The sequence below is a fragment of the Halichoerus grypus genome, chromosome 6, assembly GCF_964656455.1.
Source record: "Halichoerus grypus chromosome 6, mHalGry1.hap1.1, whole genome shotgun sequence".
NCBI lineage: Eukaryota > Metazoa > Chordata > Mammalia > Carnivora > Phocidae > Halichoerus > Halichoerus grypus.
The window spans coordinates 141,259,044-141,286,947 of NC_135717.1; the positions used below are offsets into that span (position 1 = coordinate 141,259,044).

At 37.3% G+C, this 27,904-nt stretch overlaps 1 protein-coding gene and 1 non-coding gene across 3 annotated transcripts in view; one reads left to right on the forward strand and one right to left on the reverse strand.

Moving 5' to 3' along the window:
* Positions 1-27,904, forward strand: part of OTOGL (otogelin like) — a 126,456-nt gene that overhangs the window by 26,416 nt on the left and 72,136 nt on the right. For both annotated transcript variants that reach the window (XM_078074123.1, XM_078074124.1), the window contains exons 11-23: positions 1,820-1,926; positions 2,127-2,252; positions 3,522-3,630; positions 4,810-4,856; positions 5,336-5,481; positions 6,603-6,726; positions 8,496-8,673; positions 12,387-12,511; positions 15,516-15,725; positions 18,337-18,502; positions 19,309-19,383; positions 21,736-21,788; positions 23,336-23,498. In XM_078074123.1, the coding sequence (XP_077930249.1) occupies positions 1,820-1,926; positions 2,127-2,252; positions 3,522-3,630; positions 4,810-4,856; positions 5,336-5,481; positions 6,603-6,726; positions 8,496-8,673; positions 12,387-12,511; positions 15,516-15,725; positions 18,337-18,502; positions 19,309-19,383; positions 21,736-21,788; positions 23,336-23,498 (1,629 nt within the window). The remainder of the gene's footprint in view (positions 1-1,819; positions 1,927-2,126; positions 2,253-3,521; positions 3,631-4,809; positions 4,857-5,335; positions 5,482-6,602; positions 6,727-8,495; positions 8,674-12,386; positions 12,512-15,515; positions 15,726-18,336; positions 18,503-19,308; positions 19,384-21,735; positions 21,789-23,335; positions 23,499-27,904) is intronic.
* On the reverse strand, positions 1,293-1,427 carry LOC118540039 (U4 spliceosomal RNA). Its single transcript, XR_004919436.1, has one exon. It is a non-coding gene; the product is annotated as a U4 spliceosomal RNA (small nuclear RNA).

The window sequence follows — 27,904 nt, forward strand, 5'->3', positions numbered from 1 at the left end:
GGAATTCTTAATCTCAGGAAACAAACGGAGGGTTGCTGGAGTGGTGGGGGGTGGGAGGGATGGGGTGGCTGGGTGATAGACATTGGGGAGGGTATATGCTATGGTGAGCACTGTGAATTGTGTAAGACTGATGAATCACAGACCTGTACCTCTGAAACAAATAATACATTATATGTTAAAAAAAGAAGAAGAAGAAGAAGAAGAAGAAGAAGAAGAAGAACAAGAAGAAGAAGAAGAAGAAGAAGAAGAAGATAGCAGGAGGGGAAGAATGAAGTGGGGGGAATCTGACGGGGAGATGAACCATGAGAGACTATGGACTCTGAGAAACTAACTGAGGGTTCTAGAGGGAAGGGGGTAGGGGGATGGGCTAGCCTGGTGATGGGTATTGAAGAGGGCATGTATTGAATGGAGCACTTGTGTTATATGCAAACAATGAATCATGGAACACTACATCAAAAACTAATGATGTAATGTATGGTGATTAACATAACATAAAAAAAAAAAAGAAATGGTAGCTATTTTAATAATAGTTGCCTTGGGTTGGGAAACCAATATTCAGGTACTTTGTTAACTTTCAAAGCCTCTATTAATTGTAGGAAACAAGACACATCTTTTAATGTAAATCAGAAACTTATTATCTTTCTAGGAATTCAACAATATTAGCTTACCCTGTTTTTTAGAGAATTTTTTTGTTTGGAGGTTTAGAATATTTTCTGAGCTTCTGAAGTTTATGTGCTTAGCCTTGTTTTTCCCTCTACAGCTCAGTTAATTGGACTAGATAAGCTGTATGACTCCAATTACAGCAGCACAGGAGAAGTGCAATTTGAGATGCGTGGCTTTACAACAGAGATACTGAAAATGCTAGGGTTCACAAAATACAACATTCTTAAGGTCATTATCTTGTAAGATGTTTAACTATTCAATTTTGAGTTTGAATTGGGTTGAAAAACAAGTCCACTACCTTATTATAAACACTGCTTATTTTATAGATGCTATGTTAATCTGCTTTGGGAATTGGCAGACCTCTTATATTTGTTTGGGGGAGCTTCTAGGGTGATTATAAGAAAACAATGAGAGATTATCTACTCTTGGCAATATTACAAAAGTAACTAGCTTTAGCAACTTAAGCTTGAAAGAATTAAAAATTTAAAAAAAAGAATTAAAAATCTTTTAAATCTTAAAGTTAAATGCTATTTATTCAATCTTTCAAAACTGCTGTTTTATTAGTACTAGTTTTATTCCAGCACGTAGACTATTAAGAGCATGGTATCTTGGAAATAATTTTCATATTTGATGCTTTTATTGTGATAGAATTTTATCTATTATAATGGGATTTCTAGATGTAAATTTATAAATATAGTTTCAATTAGCAATAATCGTGCCTCGGATAAACCTCATTGGCTACGATACTGCCACTGCTCAAAGCTTAAATTTATAAATATAAATTTGTTTATATTTATTAATAGGATTTTCTAAAAGTTCTGGAATACTTGGTGTGGGAGCAAAGTGATACATACAAAGATTCTGGGCAGAATGTCATAATTAAAATAGAAAAGCTTTTCAGTACAGGGACTCTTTTGAATCAAAGGAAAAGTGACCAAATCATTGAAATAGTTAGATGAAGACAATTTGCCCAGGCCCTTTGAAGTTGGGATCTCATGCTTATATATTTTCTGCATTATTGTACATGATGTGTGCATGCTGACATCAGTTTATAATAGAATATTCACCATGCACTCAGCATTTCTAGAGATCAGGAGCTCAAAGCTTGGTTTCTACCCATATTTCCTGTGTGACTATGGCTCTCTTCACTTTCCAGAACTGATGATGATGAAACCTATTGCCGAGCAGCCACCGAGTATGCTAGAGCCTGTTCCCATGCTGGCCACCCTATTCAAGACTGGAGAGATGACTTTCCAGCATGCAGTATGTTTTCTTATTTTCCTAAACCATGTGTATTTTTGTTAATTTCAGGTTTATCCTAACACTTAAAACTAATGACTGGCAAAGATTTGTCATTGACACAATAACATTGGTAAACTTGCATACTTTTCAAAACACTGTACTTTTTTTTGAAAGAGAGGTGAGTAGATTTGACTTACAGCTCCCTTGTTTGCCCATTTTAGCTGATAAATGTGATGATAGCTTCGTCCACCGGGATTGTATCAGTTGTTGCCCACCAACCTGCACATTTGAGAAACAGTGTCTTGGGAGCAATCTCCATTGTCTTGATGGATGTTACTGTGCAGATGGTAAGCACTTCATGAAAGAAATGATGGCTGTACTCATGGAAATTAGTATCCAGCAATCTAAGAATCATATCATAATGTCCTGTCTCAGGACATTAGGGCTATTGCAATTTTCTACCCTTGTAGGATTTGGCCCTCAAACTGACTAGGAAGGATGGCTGCTTTTCTACTTTGTACATTTCCCAGGAAATTTGGAATCCAGAGTCCTGAAGTTAACCATGAGTTAACAAATCTTTTGCTCTCTTGGATATTTAAGGACATTTAATAATTTGTCTATTTTCATATTTTGAAGACGAAAGCAAGTTCAAAAAAAGCCTCACATTTTGGCAGTATAAGATTTTGGTCCTGATGTAGTTTTAATATTTGAAATTAGAAGTAACAGAGCCAGTGATACAGGTGAGATTTAAAATTAGGAATGACTGCTATACAGATAGAACTTTACAAAGAACACCAGGATTTACTCAAACCCTTTTATTTTTACAGATTAAAAAAATAGAATCCCAGAGATGTTAAGTGTTTTCCTCACTTGGGCAAGGACTATTGGAATCAGATCTGTTGACCTCAGTCCTTTGGTCTGTTAGTGTCACTCAAAGCATAATCTTTAGACCAGTGCCAGGCCTGAACCATTTCTTACCAATGATACAACAAGGAGTTTGAACAAGAATAAAAATCCATGTGCCAAAATATAAGTCAATGCTCCTTCACCTAGGAACTCCTACTCTGAAAAAGGTCAGCTGAACGAAACACGTGCTTGGTAACATGGTTGACTTACATTCTGGCTCGGCCACCTTTCCCCATTAAGGAGGTAGAAAAGGCTGGTCCTCTGCACTGGTCCTTTGAGTAGCACTCCCTGGCTCTTTATTATCTGCGTGACAATAATGGAAATCTCTCATTTTGAGATGAACAGAAATTAAACCAAGAATATATGTTCTCTCTCCTTCCCTCCCTTTTCCCCTCGAAAGCAAGGAAATACTGTCTTGTTGCCTTTATCCTGTGTAATGAAACCTGAGTTTTTGATGGCAAGTCATGGAATAAAAAAGTTGAAAATCACCGAAATAGACCTGTATAACGTAGCTACTGATTGAGTTAGAACCAGGTTGTCAGTAACCTCTTTAAAAGTAAAAAAAAAAAAAAAAAAAAAAAAAATTATATATATATATTCAGCACCTGGTGTAAGTAGGTGTTCAATAAAAGTTGGTTGAATTATTACATGCAAAGAACACATTTTTTGTTATTTCTTTTGAGAATTTGATACATATTTTTCTTAAATAGGACTCATAATGGACAATGGGACTTGCATCTCCTTGGAAAACTGCCCGTGTAGTTTTCATGGATTAGCTTATTCAGTTGGTTCAAAAATTGAACAAGAATGTACTGAATGGTATGTGATTAATGTACAGCCATTTATTTCTATGTACCTGGCTAGTTGATATCTTTCCCATGATATATGTTTAAAGGATTATACTTATTACTGATTTTCTTCCAAAAATTCCAAGACACGGTTTGCATCTTATTTAAAGTCTCTACGGGAGTGGGGTAGGGGGCCATATATATTTTCATATTTTAAAGATGAAAGCAAGTTCAGAAAAAAGAACTACAAAAAATATAGAAAATCTATCATTTCTTTTATGATTTAATTCTTCTCACTTTCCTTGGTAATAATTCCATCAAATCATATACCCATGTAATGCGTCTGTCTGTTGCATTTTCTTCTTATCTGTAACCAGTACTTTGCATGTACTTTTACTATTAGAACTTAATGGTGTTCCTGGCCTTCTCTGTTGGGTACTTGAAAAAGTGTCTCTCCATATTGCCAGTACTTGACCATGATTAGAGACATTTAGAATTTCTTATTCTTAGCTAATTAAGACTATTCTAGGAAAGCACTGAATCCCTCCAGGGAAGTCTTATAAAGAAACAGGTCTAAATGTCATCAGGCCCTTTCCCCTTTGCTGTTAGTGTAATATAAGTGACATGCAGGTAGATAACCAACCATGTTCTTACATACTCGGTTAAGCTCCTGACTGTCAGAGATTCTGCTTCCATCCTTCTCTCCTCAAACTCTTTTTGCTGGCAGAAGGCAGAATTTATCTTACAGAAGAGGACATCTTTTCTCTTTTTAATGTCTGATGATCCTCAAAAGAGAAAAGTCTCTTTTCTCAATTTTTAATAGATGAGATAATATATTAACTGTTTATGAATGTTTCTCTAATAATATAGGTAAATACTTTTCACGTGCAACTTCTTTTAGTTTAAGCAATGAGAGAAGGACATAAAACAAGTTCTCTGTCTGCATAGGACTTTTGTTCCAGGCTATTCTGTGTTCCCTTTGTATCATCTTAAGTGATGTAAGTATGACACACAGTAAATCATAATTTAGGTACTGGCCAGTCCAAATTTATCAGTCAATTGAACTTCTGTCAATGTATTTTTCAATTATAGGTGAGATTATTCTGAACCTATAAACATGGTATGTTTTGGTACATCAATCAGTACATTGATGCAAATATTAATATAGTTTCTCTATACCAGTAATTAATAGTCTTATAATTTCATTTAGTGTATGTGTTGGTGGAGTTTGGAACTGCACTGAGCATGACTGTCCAGGTAAATCTTTTAAAATGTTTCTAAAGAAAAAAATCTCAATTTTCTTTAAGTTGAAGGAAGATAGCAATGATTTTTATGAGGTCATCTCATATATAACAAGAGATGTAATGATCAATAAATCCAGATATTTGGAGGATAAATGGAAAATTGAATAAAGAATAGCTTTGAGCAGGAAACTGGTAAAAATTTATTGAAGTAGTATAAATATTACAAAACCTAAAAATTACATGGAAGAGCTATCATTTAATAAATTTTAAATTAAATTTAATAACATAATCTAGTAAGTTTGTCAAACTAGTACATTTTAGACACTTTATTTTTTTTCATTTTAGAAACTTTAGCTATTCTTTCTGATGCATGATTATTTACCCTACGTCAACTTTGTTTTTTAAGAACAAACATAATTTCTTTCTCTGCCTTCTCCTTCTCTCTCTCCTTCTTTTTCTCTTTTCTTATTTTTGTGATTATTTTTTTGGTAGTTCAATGCTCCGTTGTGGGTGATTCTCATTTTACAACATTTGATGGTCGACATTATTCTTTTATTGGAATGTGCCAGTACATCCTTGTGAAAGGAACTGGAAAAGATAAATTCACAATTACTTTACAGAAAGCTCACTGTGAACAGGTAGGAACATCTCAAAATGGCCAGAGGAATGTTCTTTGTTTTGTTTTGTTTTTGACTCAAGCTTCATTCTAGGTTAAGAGTGATAATATGAATGGGTACGGTTATTTTCTTCAAAAATGATTGTTAAGATGTATCATTATTCTACATTTGACAAAGAAAGAAAAAATGTTGGTAATCTATGTTTTACTATTGATTATATGATGCATCCTGATTTGATATTAAAATAGGAAAACGTATGTGTTTTAGATTTAATATTATGTATTTAATTGTATTTTCTTTCTTAAAAAATGCTATTTGCATGTATAGTTTTTTGAACGTTTCATGCATGATTGCACAATGGACCTAAGTTTTTGGTTATTTCAAAAACTACTATTTTAAAGAGGTGATTCTTGACAGGAGTGAATAGGCTTCATATATTCTAAATAGATGTGATGAATTTCTTAGCATCCTGAAATATTTATTTTACAACTTTTCTTCAAATAAACACATTGATTATTTGTAAAGACACACAGGTTTTCCTCTCCTTAAGTCAGATAGTCAAAATTTTGCAGAAATCTTTAATTTTTTAGTTTTATTCCAATGTGAAATGGTTATTTCCAACAAAAATTCTGAGCTATTTTATTTGCTTTTTTTTTACAGTTTGATTTTTTCCTTTGCAATACATCAGAGTCTGAATAAGCTTTCTACATAGAATCCTAATTCTCTTTGTTCTTTTCCTTATTGAATTTTTTATGTCTAATATGCTACTTAAATGAATTTGGAGAGGTACTTTAACAATGTGTTATGGAAAATATAATTATTGGCACTTTGTTGAGAACATTTTTATTTAATGTTCTATGTAAAATATAGATATGTATATGGTATACTTAATGTACTATATAAAAACATTTTATTGGGAATGGGGCTATATAAGATGGATTATGTGGTAATTACTTTATTATATTACTTATACTCAAGCCTTCTACATGCCAGAAATTGTTATCTATGTGCACTCTCTTTCTCCTTTCTTCTCCCCTGTCTCTCCCTTGCTTTTTCTCATTCCCCTCTCCCATTATCACTGTCTCTTTCTATATCTCTATTTCTCTCTCATTCCTTTAATTGATGATTTGATTTTTATGCAGAACCTTGGCTTGGTCTGCGTTCAGTCTATAACTCTAATTCTGGAGGATGATTTTAACAAACAAGTGACCCTTAGTAGAGGAGGACAAATCCTTACCAGTCCTAACCAAGGCTTCAATCTGAATGGTAAGAAGCAATGATGTACTTTACCTATGTTAACAACAACAATCAAACAAGCTAAATGAATTCTTCTCCCATTGGCTGACTAACCTAACATTTGTGTTTCTATGTGTTGCCGGGTCCTCAGCTAGACATCTCAGGGATGACCATGTTTTTGGGAACTAGTGTTCAAGTGGCCTAGAGTTTGCAAGAGGAAAGATAAAAGCAAACAGCCACTTCCATAAAATATGATAAACTGAAAGATATGCACAGAGACTTTGGGGGTCTAAGTGAGGGCAGTTCACCCAGCCTTGGGCAGGAGAGTGCAGGATAGTCAGGCAAGTTTTCTGAAGGAGGTGATGTCTTGTTAAGCATTCAAAGCTGAGGATTGTCGGGATGAAAGAGTGGGGAAAGCTTTCCATGCAAAGCAAGGAGTTGTAGAACTGTGTGGTATGTTTAGGGGAAACTATAACTAGTTTGGTACTGCTAAAGCCTGAGGAGGGTCATGGAGATTGTCTAGCCATGAGAAGAGAGACATAGGTGGGGATGAAGACCAGGGAAAGCCTTATATGCAGGGCATCATTATGGTTTTCTTCTTCCTGCCTGTGTTCCAGCATAGTTATTGTTAATACTCTCACTCCCAGAGATGTCCCAATTTGTATTACAAATTACATGGTCATGCTATTCATTGTCATGCTAAGGAAGTTGAACTTGATGTGAAAATAAAGATGAAATTTTCATTATTTGACCATTTTTATGTACAGAGATAACAATCTCATATCATTCAACCAAATAAATAATAAGTGTTAATGAGAAGACTGGTTAAGTCTTTTTTTTTTTCTTTTTTTTTGGTAGACTACTATGGCAACCGTGTGGAAATGGCTTTAAGAAATGCTGGCAGGAAACGTGGAGAGTACTTAGGATGATACTGAAGTAGGGCATGCAGGGAAGGAGGAGGAACTGATGTAAGGCAGGGACAGTAGAAATAGAAAGAAGAGAGATTGAAAAATTATTTAGGAAAAAAAAGGTGGTCTGAACCTGGTGACTGATTGGATTAGGGCTGGTTGGGGAAGGGCAACAAGGGGGACAAAGTGATCAAAGAATGATTCTCTGATTTCTGGGTGTGGTGAACAGACCGATGGCAGAAATTATGGTAGAGATACAGGAGCGATTGTTCCTATATACTGTGCTGGCAAAAGTCATCAGTTCAGATTTGAACACAAGTTTCTTGTCTCTAAAGGTGTCTTATAAAATGGTACCCCTCAAGTCCTGTGCTCCTCTTTTTGCTGACAGTCTCAAGGGAATGGGGAATTTTTGAGGAATGTGCCACTTCCTTATTGAATCATGACCAGTTTGTGGAAAAGTTCACACACACACACACACACACACACACACACAGACACGAGTTAAAAAAAAAAAAAAAGAAGACAGACTTCAAATGCTAAGGACTGTCCACATCTGCCAAGAGATGCTTGTCAACTGAAATTACCTGTGGACATGATAATCTATTAAAAAGATCCACTGAAGACCCAGAAAGGAGAGATAGAAGAGAAATGGGAGAAAAGAAGGCACAAGGTGGCAAAAATTGGCCCTGGAGCAAGGAGCAGGAACTGGGAGTCTGCCTGCTCCATGCCCTGCTCTCTCACTCTCTCTCTCTTTTTAAAAAAATGTTTCAAGTTTTTATTTAAATTCTAGTTCCCAGTCTCTTGAAAGAAGAGTTCTGGTGCTGTACGCTAGCATTTCACAACACTACCTATGAATCTCAAAGCTGATTTATGTATGTTCTTTTCCCACAGGAATTGTTGAAATTCAAACTCTGTCATCCTTATTTATTCTTCTAAAAACCACATTTGGTTTAAAGATTCTGTTTGCTATAGATGGGGAAAGAATTTATATTCAGCTCACTAGTGCATGGAAAAGAAGAACACTAGGTCTGTGTGGCACTTTTAATGGGAACATAAGGGATGATTTCCTGTAAGTATGATGTCTGGACAGCTAACATGATTTAATGACTAGTAATTAGAGACAAATTCTTTCACTGAAAACGTTTACTTAACTACTAATAGCTTAGTCATCACTGTTCCAAGAGCTTTACGTGATCATCGGTTTAAATTTTATAGCAATCCCCTGATTAGTAGCTCTGTTTTATAGATAAAGCCTCATGGAGGCCCCAAAGTGGCAAGTAAATAGCTCAAAGTCATTTAGCCCAAATATGGTGGAGCTGGGCTTTGAATTTGGGTGGTGTGACTCAGAGTCCATGGGCTAACCCACAGAATAACCACCCCTGAGTGTCTCCCCTGCCACCTAGCAAGCTTAACAGTATTTTATTTTTGAACAGGCACTGCTTTTTAAAAAATCTCAATTATCATTGGGTATTAATGATAGTAAGTTATGCCTTAAAAATATGAATATCCTTTGGTATGAATGATACCTCTACAGCAACCTTTTGGCATCCAGATCAACCGGCTTTTATGATAGCTGGTGTTTCATCAGAAGAAAAGCAGTATAATATAGTTGTAGCCCTTGTACTGGCAAAGCAGTTTTCCCCACCTGTGAGAAGACACAAGGTATCATTTAATGAAAATGCTTTGGGCACCTGTTCTTGTCCTAAGCACTGGGGTGCAATTTAAGCAGGATCATCTGGTTCCCATCTCAGGCAGCTTGTATTGCAGGTCAGGAGGGGATAACAGCCTTCAAGAAATAATTAGGTGGGCCCAAGGTATTAATCAACCATATATAAAAACACTGAGGTCATTTCAGGACCTTATATGTTGAGCTGTGTGGTAGTGGCTAGAAACACAGCAGGGATTTTGAGTAGGTCAGTGTGGGATGGGTAGCCAGGGAACATTTCATGGACAAGCCATTCCCCATATACCAGATTTAATTTTTTTTTTTTCAAATACCGTATTTTTTAAAACACTTCTGCTGGGCGCCTGAGTGGCTCAGTTGGTTAAGCGACTGCCTTCGGCTCAGGTCGTGATCCCGGAGTCCTGGGATCGAGTCCCGCATCGGGGGTCCCTGCTCAGCAGGAAGTCTGCTCCTCCCTCCGACCCTCCCCCCTCTCATGTTCTCCCTCTCCCTCTCTCTCATTCTCTCTCTCTCAAATAAATAAAAAAAACTTTTAAAAAAAATAAATAAATAAAACACTTCTGCATGTTTTTCCTATTTGGGATTTCTTCCGCCTCCTAATCTTTCTTGTGAATACCTATATATTGTTCAACCCAATTCAGAACTTATTTGCTTCAAAACATGAGCTCATATCCCACCAGACAAAGTTAACTTTGACTCTGTTATTTATGAAAATCTGTCCCTTATCTGTCTGGTTTCCACTTAAAACTCTGAGGGTTTTGAGAATAAGGATCAAGTCCTCTATCCTTCTGTTCTTAGGAAATAACATAGAGCCTTATATGCAGTAAATAGTTGATCTACATGGAGGTAGGACTTTTTTTTTAAATAAATTTTTAAATTTAAATTCAATTAATTAACATATAATGTATTATTGGTTTCAGAGGTACAGGTCTGTGATTCATCAGTCTTATATAACACGCAGTGCTCATTACATCACGTGCCCTCCTTAATGTCCATCACCCAGTTACCCCATTCCCCCACTCCCTCCCCTCCAGCAACCCTCAGTTTGCTTCCTATGATTAAGAGTCTCTTATGGTTTGTCTCTCTCTCTCTCTGGTTTTGTCTTGTTTTATTTTTTGGAGGTAGGACTTTTAATAAGGCACCAAGAAGAGAATTTGGACGGACAAGGAGAACTGGCATTTAAAATTTTAAATTTCAGAAGAGAATTTATTTTATCTTTTCTTCTGTGTGACTACCTTGTTGTCAGCTTATTTAGTTCTTTATGTTTCATTTATTTGTAGCTCAGAATACCAATATCTTTATCACATTCAAGAAACAGACTATGTTAAGTGGCTCAGCTAAGATGTGCAGAAAAGAAGTTGAAGCCTTGTTTCTCTTTGTTTATCAGAATGGGTTAGCAGTCAGTGTTTAACAGATGGCAGATCTGTCTGCCTTTTTCTAAGGCACCAGTCTCCTCCATGTATAAACATTCAGGCGTGATAACAGTGCAGGATAATATTTCAGAGGCAGAGATAACTTTTGAACAATGTTTAGCTTTCCAACAAAACAGTTAAAATTCTTCACTTCATAAAGGTTAATGCAAATCTGCAAACATAGTGGAATGGAAAATATTAATTACTTGAAAATCTTGTTACAGTAAGTTAAATATGGGAGCCATAGGGTATTTTATAAAATGAAATGCAATAAGTAAATGGGTCTGCATTTTGGTTCCTCCTCTTTTTTTGGTATTTATTGTTTCAAGTCAATTCAATGAAATAAGAGAGCCAAGCTCTGAGTCAGCTTCTCCTGGGAACCCTGACTATACCCATCACCTTGACCTATTTTATTGTCCTTTGTAGGGGTGAAGAGGGAAGGAAAGAGAAAGAAAGCAAAGAGCTAGTGCTCCTCAATTTCTCTGAGGCTCAGTGTTCTTGGTTGAACAAAATGAGATTCGTGGTTAGGTGTTTGCTGTAATTCTTTACAGTTCTAGAATGGTTTCATTTTGAGGGATAGGGAAGGAGAAAGGGTGGGAACAAGGGATGAGTGTTGTGGAATGGCTTGTGAAGCTCCTTTTTATTCTCCTTTCTCAGCCACTGTGGTGAGAAACTCCATATAGTTCCTAGTGACTAAGGTCAATGGTAACCGAAGCAGTTAATTTAGGACAATATAGAGAACTGAGATAAAGCCTACTCGACTATTTGGCCATGTTGTTGGGGCTTTCATTAGTCAAGTTTTGCTTGGTCAGAGCTTCCTATAGGAGATCTAGTCCAATCTGATTCTCTAGGTAGTTTTGACAATGTGTGGTACAGTGTCCAATAGGGATTGTCACGAAATATGGGTTGATGAGTTAGTAAATCTTGATGGCTGCTGGAGGGGGTATCTTAGTGTTTGGCTCTTCAATGTTGTTGTGGTTTATAAGACTGATTTTGGAAAGGTAGATGTTTCTCTTCCATTTTGTTTTGCTGAAGAAACTGAAGAAGTGAGCAACCTCGAATGAAGTATGGCTTCTAAACCATTTTCCCTCAATTTTCTTTTGGTTTGGTAACCTCAGGATGGCACCTCGGTATTTTAGTGCTCATAATGGAAATGAAATATTGAATCAGAAATATAGGCTATTTATATTTGGGACATTTGTCTTTACACTAAAAAGAATCATGTGAGCTACCCACCTCTACCTCTGCCCATGCGCCCTAGACCACACACACATTAATGATTTGGTTGTGTGAATGATGTTTCGTTAAAACGGTCAGAACTGGATTTGAATCTTTTTTTTTTTTTTTTTTCTGGATTTGAATCTTGGCTCTGACGCACATCAGCTGAACGATTTTTGGTATTTCTCTGAGCTTCTGCTTTGCTTTCTCTTTAAAATGGAAATTATGTTTTCTTCACAAGGCTGAGGTGATTATTAAATAAAACCATGGATGTCTACAATGAGGCACATTATGAAGTCTTAATAACAGGAAGCTAATGCCATGTGTGTTTTTAAAAAATAGAACATTTTAAGCTCTAAGTTATCTTTGTAAATTAAAAAAATAGTGTTCTCCTTTTCAATAGTTGAAGACCATGAAAAAATGAAATGAATGGGAGAGACTAAGATGCATATTACCTTTGCTCTCTAGTTCTCCATCAGGCATGATAGAAGGTACCCCACAACTTCATGCCAATGCCTGGAGAGTTTCCTCCACTTGTTTTGCACCTGTTCATGTTCCTATGGTGGACCCCTGCAACATTAATCAACAAAACAGTAAGTCCTTCTTCCCGCATGTAAACCTAGAGGAAAATTCCATGAATTACTGTAATCTTATAAAGTTAGAGAATTAGATATGCCTCTTTATCTAATCTAGGTTATTTTTTAAAAGAACTCTGGAAAATGACTATTTTATTTACTAGTTTGCATTTACAAATGTACTTATTTTAGGTGTTTACGAATCCCTAGACTCTTCACAAATATGGGCTAGCATTTTGGAGATTTCAGGTTCTTTAAATGCTACAGAAAAATCTCGGGAAATACTGTAATAATGCTGTTATAGTCTTGCAGTGTTCCACTTCAGTTCCATTGTGTGACAGCTCATGCAGATTCTTCTATTACTATCACACGACCAGTGGTGTTCTGGCTTCATAAGCAGGAGCCAGTGATCCAAGGAGGCCTGTGCCATCAAGTGTGCAACAATTTGAGACGGTCATGCTCCAGATTTCCAATTTGCAGTGACAGTGTAACAAACATGCCAAGAAATTTTAGCTGTGTTTTTTTACTAAAACCACAGCAAACTATGTGAAAGGCTATTTCACTGATCAATAAGAGAAGACATATATATATATATATATATATATATATATATATATATATATTTTATATATACACACACACAATGATTTCACAAATAAAAGAAGACATATATGTCTTCTTTTCAAATCACTGTGAAAAAATTAATATGCATGCTTAATTAAACATTTTCATAATTTTAATTTGTTCCTTTAATTATTTTGGCTAATTTACTGTTTCTATGTATTTTTTTATATATATTATTAATATTGGTTAAGTACCCATAAGAACCCAGTACAATCTCTGGATTTTGTAGTGGTTGTTTTTTGGAAGGATTCTGTTGACTATCATATGGTCCTTATTATTAACTTACGGTTTCTGTGTCCTAGAAAGAATACAAGATAATGCTTTCAGTGTTGCTGGCGTTCTGTCTACGCTAGCTTCTAAACTTGTAGAAGATTGTTAGCTCCTGTGGTCATTTTTCCTATAATAAGAGGATTAGACTAAAGTCTTGTGGTCTCCATAATTCAATACTTTTAATCTCACTCCCATTTAATGGTATTTTCTCCCCTATTCTGTCCTCAAATTTCTACTAATAGATTTCCTTCTCCTTCTATTAGTCTTGCTCAGTTTTTTTCTAACTTTCTTGATTCCCTCTTTGATATTGCAAAAACTTTATTTTTTGTTTTTTTTTAATAACATGTAAAAGTTGGAATAGAGTCTAAAGGATAAATTCAATTTCCCTCTGGTCTTTTCTTTATGACCTCCCTGACTACATGCCATTTTATTATATATATGTATATATATAAATATGTATTTTATGACTTTTATCCCCCTAGCTCATGTCTTTTATGACATATATTCTAGATATTATTCTTCTTCACCTTTGCCATGACCCATTTTTAAAAAAAATTTCAAATAGGTAAACAGAGAAAGATCCCCAGTAAAAGGAAAATAGATAATAAAAGTCAATAATTCTGAAGTGGATCCTGAAGGATATTTTTTCACAAGGATCTTCTTGAGGCACCCTTTTACTTAATGTTAGTAAGAATATTTTTTGATCGACAAATCCTTAGGACACACAGTAAAAGCCCCATTGATGTACTCGTTGCTTTGGAGTTCTTGGGGATTAGAAGAATGCATACCAACAGAACACTATTATAGTTGTTATAGTCTAAGTTACTTGTTTTCATATACATATGCATAGCAATGCAAAATATAATACTCAGATAATTATTATGTGTTTCCTTACCAATGATAAATATATTTAAAATACTCAACAGAATAAGTTCAGGGTTTTTTTTCTTTAAATTCCAGTTAACATACAGTGTAATCTTAGTTTTAGGTGTAAAAGTGATTCATCACTTACATATAACACCTGATGCTCATCACAAGTGCCCTCCTTCATACCCATCACCCATTGAGCCCATCTCCCACCCACCTCCCCTCCAGCAACTCTCTTTGTTCTCTATAGTTAAGCGTTTGTTTCTTGGTTTGTTTTCCCCCCATGTTCATTTGTTTTGTTTCTTAAATTCCACATATGAGTGAAATCGTATGGTTTTTGTCTCTCTCTGACTTATTTTGCTTAGCATAATATTCTCTAGCCCCATCCACGTCATTGCAAATGGCAAGATTTCATTCTTTTTTATGGCCGAGTTCATTTTTTTTTTTAGAAAGAAAAGGTCTAGATTGCTTTGTCAAACTTGGTTACTTCCATAATTCTATCTGATCAGTCATTCTCAAAAGAACAGTCAATAACTTTCAAGAAATGATTACACAGACCTCCCAAAATGGCTTGGTAGTTATATTTCATGGCCTTTAGCATGTGGTCCAATCCCTAATTTCTATTCATTATTCATTTATTCATGCACTCATAGGTTCATTTATCAGACATTATTCAGCTCCTAATATTTGCCAGACATTGTGCCTTGTGCAGACATTGTATTCGATGACTATATGGTAACTGCCACATTGCATTTACCGCAGACACTTGATTGGAATGAGATGTTTCCCAATCCTTCCTGCATAATTGTGTATTCCAGGGAGTTGCCATAGCATCCACAATCTGGCACCACGCTTACTATGTGTGGTTGTCTGGAGATAAGCCTTCCAATACTCACCAATTCTTTACAGCAGAACTGGGTAATTTTCTATGAAGATCTGCAGACAACGGGGTGATTGGGTGATTGAGGCCATTTCTATCGACACTTCTGTTACTCCTATTATTCAGTTATAACACGATACTTTTTTTGGCTAAAAGATTATTAAATATGGAATAAGGGCTGTCACCAATATTGCTAAAAGTAAAAACAAACCAACAAAACAGGATAAATGGAAAATAGTGATTCTTGTTGAAAATAATATGCAATTCAGTATATGGCTAGGAAAGCAAGATACTTAGTTCTGGAATTTGGTACTTAGGGGTATGAGCTAGACTAGTAAGTAAGTGCTAATGGATTTTTTTTGTGGGGGGGTTTCTGTTCAGTTGGATACGCAGCACAGTGTGATGTTATCCACCAAGCGCTCTTTGCTCCCTGCCACGGCTCCATCAGCCCGGGGCTGTACCATCAGCTGTGCCGCCATGACGCCTGCAGGTGTGGAAGCGCCTGTCTCTGCAATGCTCTCGCCCACTATGCCTACCTCTGTGGCCGGCGTGGTATTACCACCGATTTCAGAGCTCAGATTTCATTCTGTGGTGAGTGTGATGATGGCACAGATAAAGAGGATCAGACGACACTTTAGAGATTTTTGTGTAATTAACTGCCTTTTTTTTTTTTAAAGAAAAGTCAATATTGCCTAAGTTATCTGGAATATGATTATAGTGTACAAACATGAAAAACAAGTGAAATGCTTCGCTTCTTAAAATTGGAGCTATATTGGATAAGACCAATCATTTTTTTTTTTTTTACTATTTTTATTATAAGCAAAATTAGAGTTGCAACTGCATGGTTTGAGATATGCAACAGAAATGATGTGAAAAATTTGAAAAAAATTTTATCACAGAAATGTTGTATCTAAGTATTGGAAAGTATGGAAAAACATTATGTGGTATGGTGGCCCAAGCAATTTGTAGTTAAATAGGTAAATTACACAACAGGCAATTATCTCAAGTTCAACCTCATGGCTTATGGTGTCTCTTGTCTCATTCATGGTAGACTGTTTCCTTTCTTTATGTGTTCTATAATTTTCTATGAGTTAATTAGAATCAGAGTTACCCCCTGCCCCACCCCTGTTAGAATCTTTTATGGCCTGGGTTTCAGGAGTGTCACTCTCTCCACCTCTCCAACCCCCTCTCTGCTACAGGTTTCATTAAGCTTTTTCCTATCACTGCAGGGGTATCACTGGCCAGTTTTGATAGTAATTTCTCAGCTTGGGCTTTCTAAGACAAAAATAATGTAAATATAAAAGTAATGTAAATTCATATACCAAACTACACAGGATGTAAATCCGGGATTTAATTTCTCAGAGGATACTTTATTTCACACGGACCCCACAGAATTAGAGAAGCTTTCTTGGCCTCTTCCTGTACTAGGATCAGATTCCTTCTAGTCCAGGAGTTGACAAACGACACTCTTGGGCTTCCTATTTTTTGTAAATAAAGCTTATTGCCCATATGCATCCATATTGTCTATGGCTGCTTTTGAGCTACAAGGACAGAGCTGAATAGTTGTGACAGAGACAGTATGTATGGCCTGCAAAGCTGAGGCCATCCACCATTTGGCCCTTTACAGAAGAAGTTTGCTGACCTCTGCTGTAGTGCATCTTTCAACTGAGGAAGGAGCTTTTCTGAGGGTCAAGTTAAAGTTCTCCCAGTTCCTTGCCTTGTGAAGAATCAACTCTCATGTCCCTTTCCTGCATGAGTTCAATGTAAGGTTCAAGATTACCCATTCTCCCTTTCTCTTCTCTAGGTTCTGGATTTTATTTCCCTCCTCACCTCTGGTATCCGGGGAGATTACCCCTCCCCATTTTTTTTCACAAGATCAATTATACATTTAACATAATTTCAGTTATGTTTTATCTAGAATTTTCTACGTTTTTTTAAAAAAAATTTATTTATTTATTTATTTATTTATTTATTTATTTGAGAGAGAGCGCGCACGCACAAGCTGAGGGAGGGGCAGAGGGAGAATGAGAGAATCTCAAGTAGACTCCATGTTCAACTGATTGAGCCACCCAGATGCCCCTCTAGGTTTTTTTTTACAAGTGTGTTTTTAGATTATTTTAGTTTGCCTACTATAATCAGTTTGGGTTGGTCTAAAGAGAAATTAGGAAGGTTTAGGAAAAAGTATGAACATTATTCAGAAAGTGAAAAATAAGAGCTATGAGTAAGGATCAATTAAGCCAAGTTTTGCCTTATTTGTAGACTTAAAGTTTCCTTAGATTTAAAGAATGTCACAAACAAGATGTTGTCAGTATAGCAGTAATAGATTTAAAATGTGAGGATGGGAAGTTTATTTGGACATGCAAAATACCTTAAATATTAAAAAAATATGGTACAGACTGTTAAAGACTATTATGGAATGTAACACTTAAAAACATTTCAAAATGGAAATTTTATATATCTGTTACACTTCTATTGAGAAAAATGCAGTTGATCCTTGAACAATGTGGGAATTGGCACTGATTCCCCACCCACCCACACAGTCAAAATCCATGTATAACTTTTGACTCCCCCGAACACTTAACTACTAATAGGTTCCTGTTGCCCAGAGCCTTACTGATAATATAGTCAATAAACATGTATTTTGCCTATGTATTATGTAGTATATTCTTATAATAAAGCAAACCAGAGGAAAGAAAATATTATTAAGAAGATCATAAAGAAGAGAAAATACATTTACTCCTGTTTTGTATTTATTGAAAAAATCCAAAAATCCAAATAGGTAGACCAACCCGTGCAGTTTAAACGCATGGTGTTCAAGGGTCAACTGTAAACATTTTATTTGCTTATTTGTTTACTGTTTTTTTATTTTTATTTTTTAAAGATTTTTAAAAAAATTTATTTGAGAGAGAGAGAGAGAGTGCGCCCCCGCAAGCAGGAGCAGGGGGTAGGAGCAGAGGGAGAGGGACAAGTGGGGAGCCTGACCTGGGACTCGATCCCAGGACCCCGGGATCATGACCTGAGCACAAGACAGCCACCCAGGCGCCCTTGTTTATTTTTTCTGTTACAGGATTCTGGACTGTTTTAAGGTTTATTGATGTAATATATCTTTGTTTTTCATGACTTCTATCAGAGACCTATAACCCAGCATGAATGCCTCTGCACCCTGTGGCAGTCCTTCTCACCTGATGCTCCTTCATCCTAGGGGTCGTGTGCCAGAGGGGCATGCTGTACCATCACTGCTCCTCCTTTTGTCGCCGCTCCTGCACGGCCCTCGCCGCCCCCGAGCAGTGTAGTGATGACTGCGCTGAGGGCTGCAACTGTCCCGAAGGCAAATACTATGAAGACACGCTGAGCTTTTGTGTGCCCATGTAAGTCACAGGAATGGGCTGATGGGATCCAATGTCTCTCTCTTTGTCCTCACAGGTTAAAGGGGCTTTGTGCTTGTTTTGTTGGTTTCTTTCTTTTTTTCAAATTTAATTGACTCAGCACCATTTACTGGAAAATAAATATTCTCCATCACTGAACAGCTACTTTTCCCCTACAACGAGTGTGCATATATGCAAAGATCAGCTCGTGAGCTGTGTCGTTAGTTTCTCCGTGTCTTTACTTTTATTTACTTATTTTTAACCCTGCACATGTTCACAAATAGCTGCAGAAACAGCTAAGGAATGTGATGGTTAATCCCAAAGTTTATTCCTGCCTGTTTTTACCACGTCGAAATTAATAACAGGGTTTATGTTTCAGTGTCACGGGAGGAATTTCAGTAGCAGGATTGTCTGTCAGCACTCAGAACGTCCTCAAATCTCGTGGGAGATGGAGACTTTTGTCTCACAAGTAGGGCGAGATGATATATCGATTGTATTTCTCTGAAGTGCATTCAGGGACTTTTTTGTGACTAAAACAACACAGTCTGCACTGCGCCTAACACGATACAGCATCTGTATGTAGAAAGCACAATCTGAAGCCACACGATAGTCCCGGGTAAATGGTTCCTGCCATTCGTATAACAGGACCGCATGCAGGCAATGAATAGCGTCATCTTTAGCGTGCGCCTGAAAATTGCCAACACGGAGCAGAAGGTCTGCTTGAATTTTAGTGTTTTTTAAAAAAATTTATATCCTATTTTATTAACCTGACCTCCTCCCCCCTCTTTTTTTTTTTTTTTTTTTTATAGATTTCACTGCCGGTGTCATTATAGGGGCAGCGTCTATCAACCGGGGGAGCTCATCCCAACACCGTCGGGCTTATGGTAGATTTCCCTGATGGGGCTTGTACTTGACAACATGTACTAATAGAATTTTTTAACCCAAACTGCGAATTTAAATATGACTTCTGTAATTTAAAATGTACAGATAACCTTTATGTGGCCTTTTCAACCATATATATATATATATTACATTTCAGCACTGAATGCCTAAGTCTTGTACTCATAACTGCAGAAAACAGTTATGAATTAAAGTGTCATGTCGCGAAATGGAAGCCCTTTGATGAATTTGGTTCTCAGGCAGAAATACTGCAAGTTGCTGAGGGGTTTTAGCTGGACTGAACGGTGGCGTATCACACACTGAAGTCAGTGAGCCCCCTCCCTGGTGACATCGATCCTAGCGAGATAGCACTTATTCATAGGATAACACTCTTTCCTGTTCTAACCTGTTTGTTAAAAGTGTAGACACATCCGCGCAGCAGTCGCATTGATCTTCATCCAACTCTGAATCTCCTCCTTTCAGTTGTACCATAGGAACCCGCAGATAATAATAGACGGTAGATAATAGTAGCAATAATGATAATAAGGATATCTAACCATCGCTGTGCCCGTCCTGCAGTCCCGGTACCCTTCTAAGTGATGTCTATTATTCACTCACCACTGTAACCCTAAGAGATAGGCCCTGTGGCTCTAGTCCCTGTTTACAGGTGAGGAAAATGAGGCCCTGGCAGTTAAGCAACTTGGTAATGAAGCTGATTTTCTATTCTAGGAAACCTAGCTCTGCAGCACTTGCTTTATTGCCTACCTTGCTCTGCAGCTTATTTTTTATTTATGGCAGAATTCTGTTTATGGTCAATTTCTCTTTATTGTCATCTCTATCTGCCCCCCTTCCACCCCACCATCAAGACACCAAGGCAACCGGCTCTTGAATCTTTCTCTAGTAGGTTGGACTACTAGCCGGTTTCCCAAGCTGGAAATTTAGGAGTCATTTTGGACTTTTTCTTCCAGCTCCACACTCCCAGCCAGGAAACCCCCAACCACAGTGGACTCCGCTTTCTAGATATAGGTGAAATTCATTCCTTCATTCCCATCACTACTCCCTAGCCATGTTTCTGGACCTTTCTACCTGGTTTTCTTGTCTCTAGTCTTGTCCCCTTCCATTCTACTTAGGTGTTATATCTCTCTAGAATTTAACACAATTGGATTTATTTAAGTAAACTTGGAAAAAACAAAGGAACCATCCCACTTCAATAAGGAAAAAAAAATTCTGTTAGTGTAGCGATCTCCTGTACCATTCTTCTCAAAAAGCCTATGTCCCAGGGAGAGTATGATATGGAAAACCTGGATCTGGGCCCTAAGACCCGACTGTCTCGGTTCCTCTCTGCCATGCACAGTGTGAGTGAATCATACCTCTGGGTGTCAGCTCAGTGTTACATGAGGCATAAGCATGCATTTCATGTAGCATGGCCTTTGCATGCTAGTCAGTTTCTTCGTCTGGGCTCAAATGTAGTACACACGATCTGGTCCAAAGCTGAAGTAAACACTGTTTATGCTGGAGTTGTTGAAAACTGGCGTGTTGTTTCCTATCTTGATTTCTTTTTTTTAATGGAGATATAATTAAATGATATCTTCTTAAGGGATTTTCAAGATTAATCTTGCTTGATTTGGTTTGCCTTATGCCCTGAATTTAGATCCTAATTTGCAAGGAAAATGTGACTCCATTCTATCTTCAACACTGCTGCCAGAATGAGTTTTCTAGACTTGGAACCAACCTTATTACCCCTTCGTTTCAGGTCTCCAGGATAAAGTCTTAGCATCTTAATGGAGTTGGCCTTGGCCTTTTTGCCATCCGCATCTCCTGTCACTTCTTGCACTGTACTTTGTCACACAGAAACTGCTTTGTACCACATCTCCCCTGAGTGTTACAGCCTTCCTGCTTTATCCATTTCATCACCTCCATCCATTCTTTAAGACTGTCCAGACTTTACCTTCTTTGAGTGTGTTGATGTCAGTTGCCAAGAGATTTTAAGACAATTTTCTGTGCCTTACTTTTATATCTTAAACATATTTCTCTGTTGCATATGTCACACTGCATAAATTATTTATTTGTATGTCTTCCTTTCTTACTAGTATAAGCACGTGGGTGAAGGCTATGAATTTTGGGTTTTGTATCCCCTATGCCTATTGCAGTGTCCCACACATAGTTGTTTGATTAAATTGAACTGAAATAGCTCTTTTCAAACTGGACGTAAGCCAATAACTTATTTGTAAAAAATTATGTGGCAAAAAATAACATTTGTATATGTACCCAATCAATTATTGCACAATAGATTGTTTTTGAAATACAGAAAAAAACAGGTGTGGCTTCTAAATTAACTATTTGTTTACCTCTACTAGCCAGTGTTCGAACGGGACCGTGAAATGTGATGAACCAGCAACGCCCTCTACTGGTAAGATCAAGATAGATGTTTTCCTTAAAGAGAACGCAGCTCTAATAGTGTTCCCATTTTTCTGGAAGTCATAAATCCATCACAGCCCTCCTTGCCAAGGTGCATGAATATAGCCTGGGGAATGTTCCTCAACATGGTGCTCCAGTGCTTCCTTAGTTTTTTCACATTGGTAATTATAATATTTGTAGGACATCCTGGGTGAACTGACAAGGCTGCTGAGGGGCAGTGCTGATCAACCCAGGGATGCTGCCTACATGCTGCCCACCCCAGAACGACCTCAGGTGCACCTTAGGCTCATGTATCCAGGCATCTGTTGAAACCAGCTTGTGGACCAGCAGCTGGGAAACTACTCTAGACCAGGACTTCTCAGATTTAATGTGTATGCAATCACCTGGGGGCCTTGGTAAAACATTAATTCTGATCCAGCAGGTCAAGGGTGTTGCCCGAGATTCTACATTTCTGCTGCCACTGCTACTGGTTCTTGGACTCTAGGACCAGCAGCCATCAATTAAACATGGCTTGCAAGATGACATCTACTGCCATCTCTCTTTAGAATGTTATTTTACACTTGCATATCATTCCTAAAAGTCCTATATATTAGAGTACCCTACATATGATTTATTTTCATCATATAAAAGCCTCGTTTTTAGTCACGGTGCAGAAATTCTAGACAAATAACAAACAACACGCTTTCATTGATTTTAATGGACAGAAAGAGTGTAGGCTGATAAAACGGAGCTATTGCTTTGTTATTTATTTGCATGGTCTTGTATATATTATTATAAATTCACTTTGATTTATATGCCCTGGATTTGCTTTATCTAAGAACTATCTAGGCTTCTTTACAGGCTGTATTCATGGACCACACACATATTCAGTAGCAAGGGGACCATCCTTGCCCTGCCCTATTTGCTTCAGGGTGGCTTCGAGTTAAAGAGGGGAAAATCCAGGTGGCCAGATTTCTCACAGGGGAATCCCCAAGATTTGATCCCATTGACCCCAAGAAGGGAATTTATTTAATCCCTCTGAGCCCAGAGCTTTCTGGAAGACTATGGAGCCCCTGCCTATAATTATGTCTGCTTTTGCACTTCTACACTCTAGTGAGGACTGATGTAAATAATGACTCAGAGGTGAAGATCCGAACCTATCATGTGTTCATTGTCAACACATGGCTTTGTAAGAGTGTAAGTATGCTATCTTACCAGCCCTCAAGAAATTGAAAGTGTATGTTTGGATTAATCAAAATACCCTGTTTCTTGACCTCAGAAAATTATATAATAGTTGTTTAGTTATGCTTTGTGGAGGGCAGGTAAGGTTTTCCAACTCCAAATAGGTTTTTGAAATGTAGGAGACAACAGAAAATCTTCTGGGAGAAGGTTTGTACATTCCTCAGCCAAACATTGCAGACTCAGAGCATCAGCTAGTAATAACTGGTAAGATATTCTAGGCCGAATTCTGCTTTGATGACAAACGCCTGTCACGATGATTATCTGTTTATGGAACAAATACTAAGTTAAGGGTATTTTATCTGTGCCTTTTCCCTGAAGTTCATGCCTGTCCCGAAGGAAAAGTGTATTTTGACTGCAGATTTCCTGACCCTGAATTACCAGCTGGTGGTGTAAATTGTGAGACTACATGTGCAAACCTGGCCATGAACTTCACTTGTGCCCCATCCTCGCCCTGTATAAGTGGCTGTGTTTGTGCTGCAGGGTAAGTCTCTTGTTTTTTTGTTTTTTGTTTTCTTAAATATTCAGGATTTGATAGAAAATGACAGAATGCAAGAGCTCTTAAAAACATTATTTACAGAAATAGTTAAAATTGTTCTGACTGTGGTTAACTTTGAGTTGGTAACTGGAAGACTGTTGTAATTATTTTGCTATATTCATGTAACATATCCCATGTCATATTTGAAATATGGCATATGACGTATAACACATGATTAAATATGTCACACATGTTATACACACAATATTATTAAAGTAGTACAATGAATTGAAGAGAGAACTCATTTCAGGATGGACTTGGCATTTATCTCCTGGTTTAACTGCAATTTTGGGCAAGTGACAGTGAGCCAGTATCCACTTAAAACACTTCCAGTGCATATCTTTGGTATATTCTGTTGTGTTGTTACTGTTGTTGAGGTTAAGTTGTAGTGATGCCAACTGCTGTATTTTTTTATTTTTACTTTTTTAAGATTTTATTTATTTATTTATTTAGCATGAGTGGGAGGAGGGGTAGAGGGAGAGGGACAGACAGAATCTCAAGCAGACTCTAGGCTGAGCATGGAGCCTGATGCGGGGCTCGATCCCACAACCCCGAGATCACGACCTGAGCTGAGACCGAGAGCCAGATGTTTAACCAACTGAGCCACCCAGGCATCCCGCCAACTGCTTTACTTAATGGATGTTACAAAAAATGGTGTGTTGCGGCTACATAGGGCAGTGGGTAACAGTGGGTAACAGTGGGAACTCTGGCTTCAAACACACCAGAGTTCAAATCCCAGCTCTGCTGATGTTAGCTGAGTGATTTTTCTGCAAGTTTCTTTTAAGCCTGTTAGGTTTGTGAGATATGGGGTGTGTGTGTGTGTGTGTGTGTGTGTGTACTCAATAAATATGAATCACTATCTTATGGCAGAATAATCTACTCCTATTTTTGTAAATTTCCTTTATTAGCAGGAATGCCTCGTACATGGGAAAGTTAAATACAGAATCTGCTGGCTATTCGCTTCCCTGCAGGCACATTACCTCTGGCCTCACTGCCCTCTCTTTTCTGGTAATGAATGGAGGCAGTACACAGCGAGAGGCCACCTGAGGCAAACAGGTCACCCATTCTTCCTTGGTGAACATATTCACACAGGGGGATTCCTGGGCTCAGGTCATCTAAGCCATGAGTAAAGAAGAGAGAGGTTTTGTAGTCTGTTTCTTAGGAGAGTTGGCATTTGTCTAAATGGTCCCCATCTGGAACAGGCAGAAGAGCCAGATGACTTGGAACTCTACCAATCTCTTTAGAAAGGGAGGAGGTTGAAAGAACAAGGGCCCATGAGTGGGAGAATAAAGGTAGGTAGAAATCAGGCCCTAGAGCAGATGAGTGAGGAAGACATTTTAGTAAAAAGGACAAGGGAAATATAACGTTTATTATGGTAAAATAATTGAAGCGTATAACGTTGCTTGATTTATTTTAATGATGACTCAAGGGCTCATAGCTGACTAGATAAAGCTGCTTCCTAATTTTGTTTCATAGGCTTGCAGTTGATGCTATTTTTTTTTTTTTTTTAAGAATATCTAGTTGCTGTCACCTTTGACTTTTAGTTCAACAATGATTTATTTATTTTCTGGTCTAATTTCATTACAAAAACTAAAGAAATTTTCTCCCACCTTCTCGTATTGTATTGAAGTAAATATAGTTGGAATTAACTAAGAGGCCTCTGACTGATTTGGAAATAATTTTATTATGGAGAACTTTCTGTTATAAAGTTGTTCATGGTAATATGATTTGGATTGTCTTCCATATGACCTTGGCTGGCGTATTTTAGGACAATAAGCCTAGTATTACCTGTTTTATGGGGCTCCTCAGAGTGACAGTAGTTCATCGAGTATGAAAGATCCTCATTCCTCAGTTTAGAAATCACTGTTGGAGTGCCTGGGTGGCTCATTTGGTTGAGTGTCAAACTCTTGGTTTTGGCTTAGGTCATGATCTCAAGGGTGTGGGATTGAGCCCCTCTCTGGGCTCGAGCTCAGTGGGGATTCTGCTTGAGTTTCTCTCCCTCTCCCTCTGCCCCTCCCCCTCCTCAAATAAATAAATCTTTTTTAAAAAAGGAATCGCTATGGATTAAAGAAGTGGAAAGTAATATAGTGAAAAGAGTCATATAGAAATGGTTCAAATATTGGCTCTTCTTATTAGCTGAAGTACCTCAGGGCAAGTGACTTAACCACTTGGAATCTCAGCTTCCTCTTTTTAAAATGTATCCACAAATGTCTATTTCATGGGGGTCAGGTATGTGCCGTGCACCAGTTACATGGTGCTAATGTTTGGGCCACTGTGTTAAGCTACAGGATGGGGGGCACTACTAAAATACATTTATAAGATAACAACAGAATCTTCTTATGGGATTGTCACTAGGATTAGGTGAGTTAGTGCTGTATTTAAAGTGCTTAGAATAGTGGCTGGGCCATAGGAAACACTCAAAAGAATTAGTTTTTGCTGTTGTTTTTATTTTCTCTGTGAGACATTTAATGAAGTACTTGCAGTTCATTGTGATGAATCCTCCAGTAAAGGTTTTTACACATTTCTATGTGTAGGGAGTGTGGAACATAAAAGATTGCATTAAATTGAGCCTTAAATGGTGAGAAGTTTTTCAGGCAGAGCTGGGGAAGAGAAGGGTTTTCCAGGCAGGGGAGAGATGAAGATGCAGAGGAGAAATGACGATGCCCAGGGAAAGTGGAGAGAAGTTTGGGAGGGGTGAGCTGAGACTCTAAGACTCTGTTGTCTGAAAAGGAAGAAATCTAAATGAGATAATGCAGTGTTTATATAGATAGGTTCATTTGGTCACCTTTACTCAACAATTGAGTGTCTGTTATATGCAGACACATTGGGGCACAAGGATCAAGATATTCTTGGTCTTCCTGAGTGGAGCTTGAGGTCTAATGGACAACATGTACATTAAATAAGAAATTACAGTGCTATGCTAGAGGAGCTGTGAGCGGGAAAGCAGAGAAGGAAACATATGGGATCATTTCTATTCGAGAGAAGAGGCAAGAATCCAGGATTCCTGACTTCTATGTTAATTTTCATAGCATTGAATTATAACATTTTAAAGCAAATTCAGAAAAAAACTTCATATATTTTGGCTATTTTTAGTAGCTACCTGTGTTTATTTTATCATTATTTTAAATTATTATATTAGTTATATTATTATAATTTAAATTTTATTTATTAGTAGCATTTTATTGTTTATGAAATAAATTCTTTTTTTTTTTTAAAGATTTTATTTATTTATTTGACAGAGAGAGAGAGAGAGCAGGAACACAAGCAGGAGGAGTGGGAGAGGGAGAAGCAGGCTTCCCGTGGAGCAGGGAGCCCGATGCAGGGCTCGATCCCAGGATGCTGGGATCAAGACCTGAGCCGAAGGCAGACGCTTAACGACTGAGCCACCCAGGCGCCCCATGAAATAAATTCTTGAGAAAAGATTTTAAGCATATTGAAATATTTATGTATATATTTATATCAAGGATGTTGGAATATGTATCATATATCATATGTATTTATTTAATCTTCATATCAAAATATTTTGAAAATATACTAAAGGTAATTCTCCTTTGAAATTATGGTATTTAATTTTTATATTCATAGATATTTTAAGATACTTTTTAAAAAATATTTTATTTGTTTATTTGAGAGAGAGAGAGAGAGCAGGGTGAAGGGCAGAGGGAGAAGCAGACTCCCCGCTGAGCAGGGAGGCTGACTCGGGACTCGATCCTGTGACTCCAGGATCATGAACTGAGCCGAAGGCAGATGCTTAACTGGCTGAGCCACCCAGGCGCCCCTTAAGATACTTTTTTATGGGATAATCTTTCAAGAAGGATATAACATGTCAAAGGACACTAACATTTAAAAAATGTTAATAATAATAAAGAATGTGAAACACTTGATATAATGGCTTTTTATTCAAAACACATCTTAACTAAATTCTCAGGATTTTAAATTTAAGCCCGTACATAAGGAGCTTTTGATTATTCTCTCTGTTCCACAACAGAAAATATTATCTATTTCATAATTTACTCTTTTATTGAAAAATTGTTAGGCCCCACAGATTTATTTCTTGTAAGTAGCAAATATTGAAAAAAGGGGGCCTCACTTATTCTTTAAATGTTGTTTTCAGAATAGCTCACTGTACCCAGAAATTTAAGCTTCTGTTTCTCTTTTATTGTGCTAAGCGATACCAAAAAGGTTAAAATATTGCGTCTGATCCCTTGCCTGGCATTTTATTTACTCCTGTGATAGGCAAGGTACAGTGTGAAAAAGAGGGAGCCAAAGATTAGGTCCACCCCTCCACAGGTCCGAGAGAACATGCCTGTGGTGGCTGTCGTAAATATAGGCGGCGTTGACTATGACAAGAT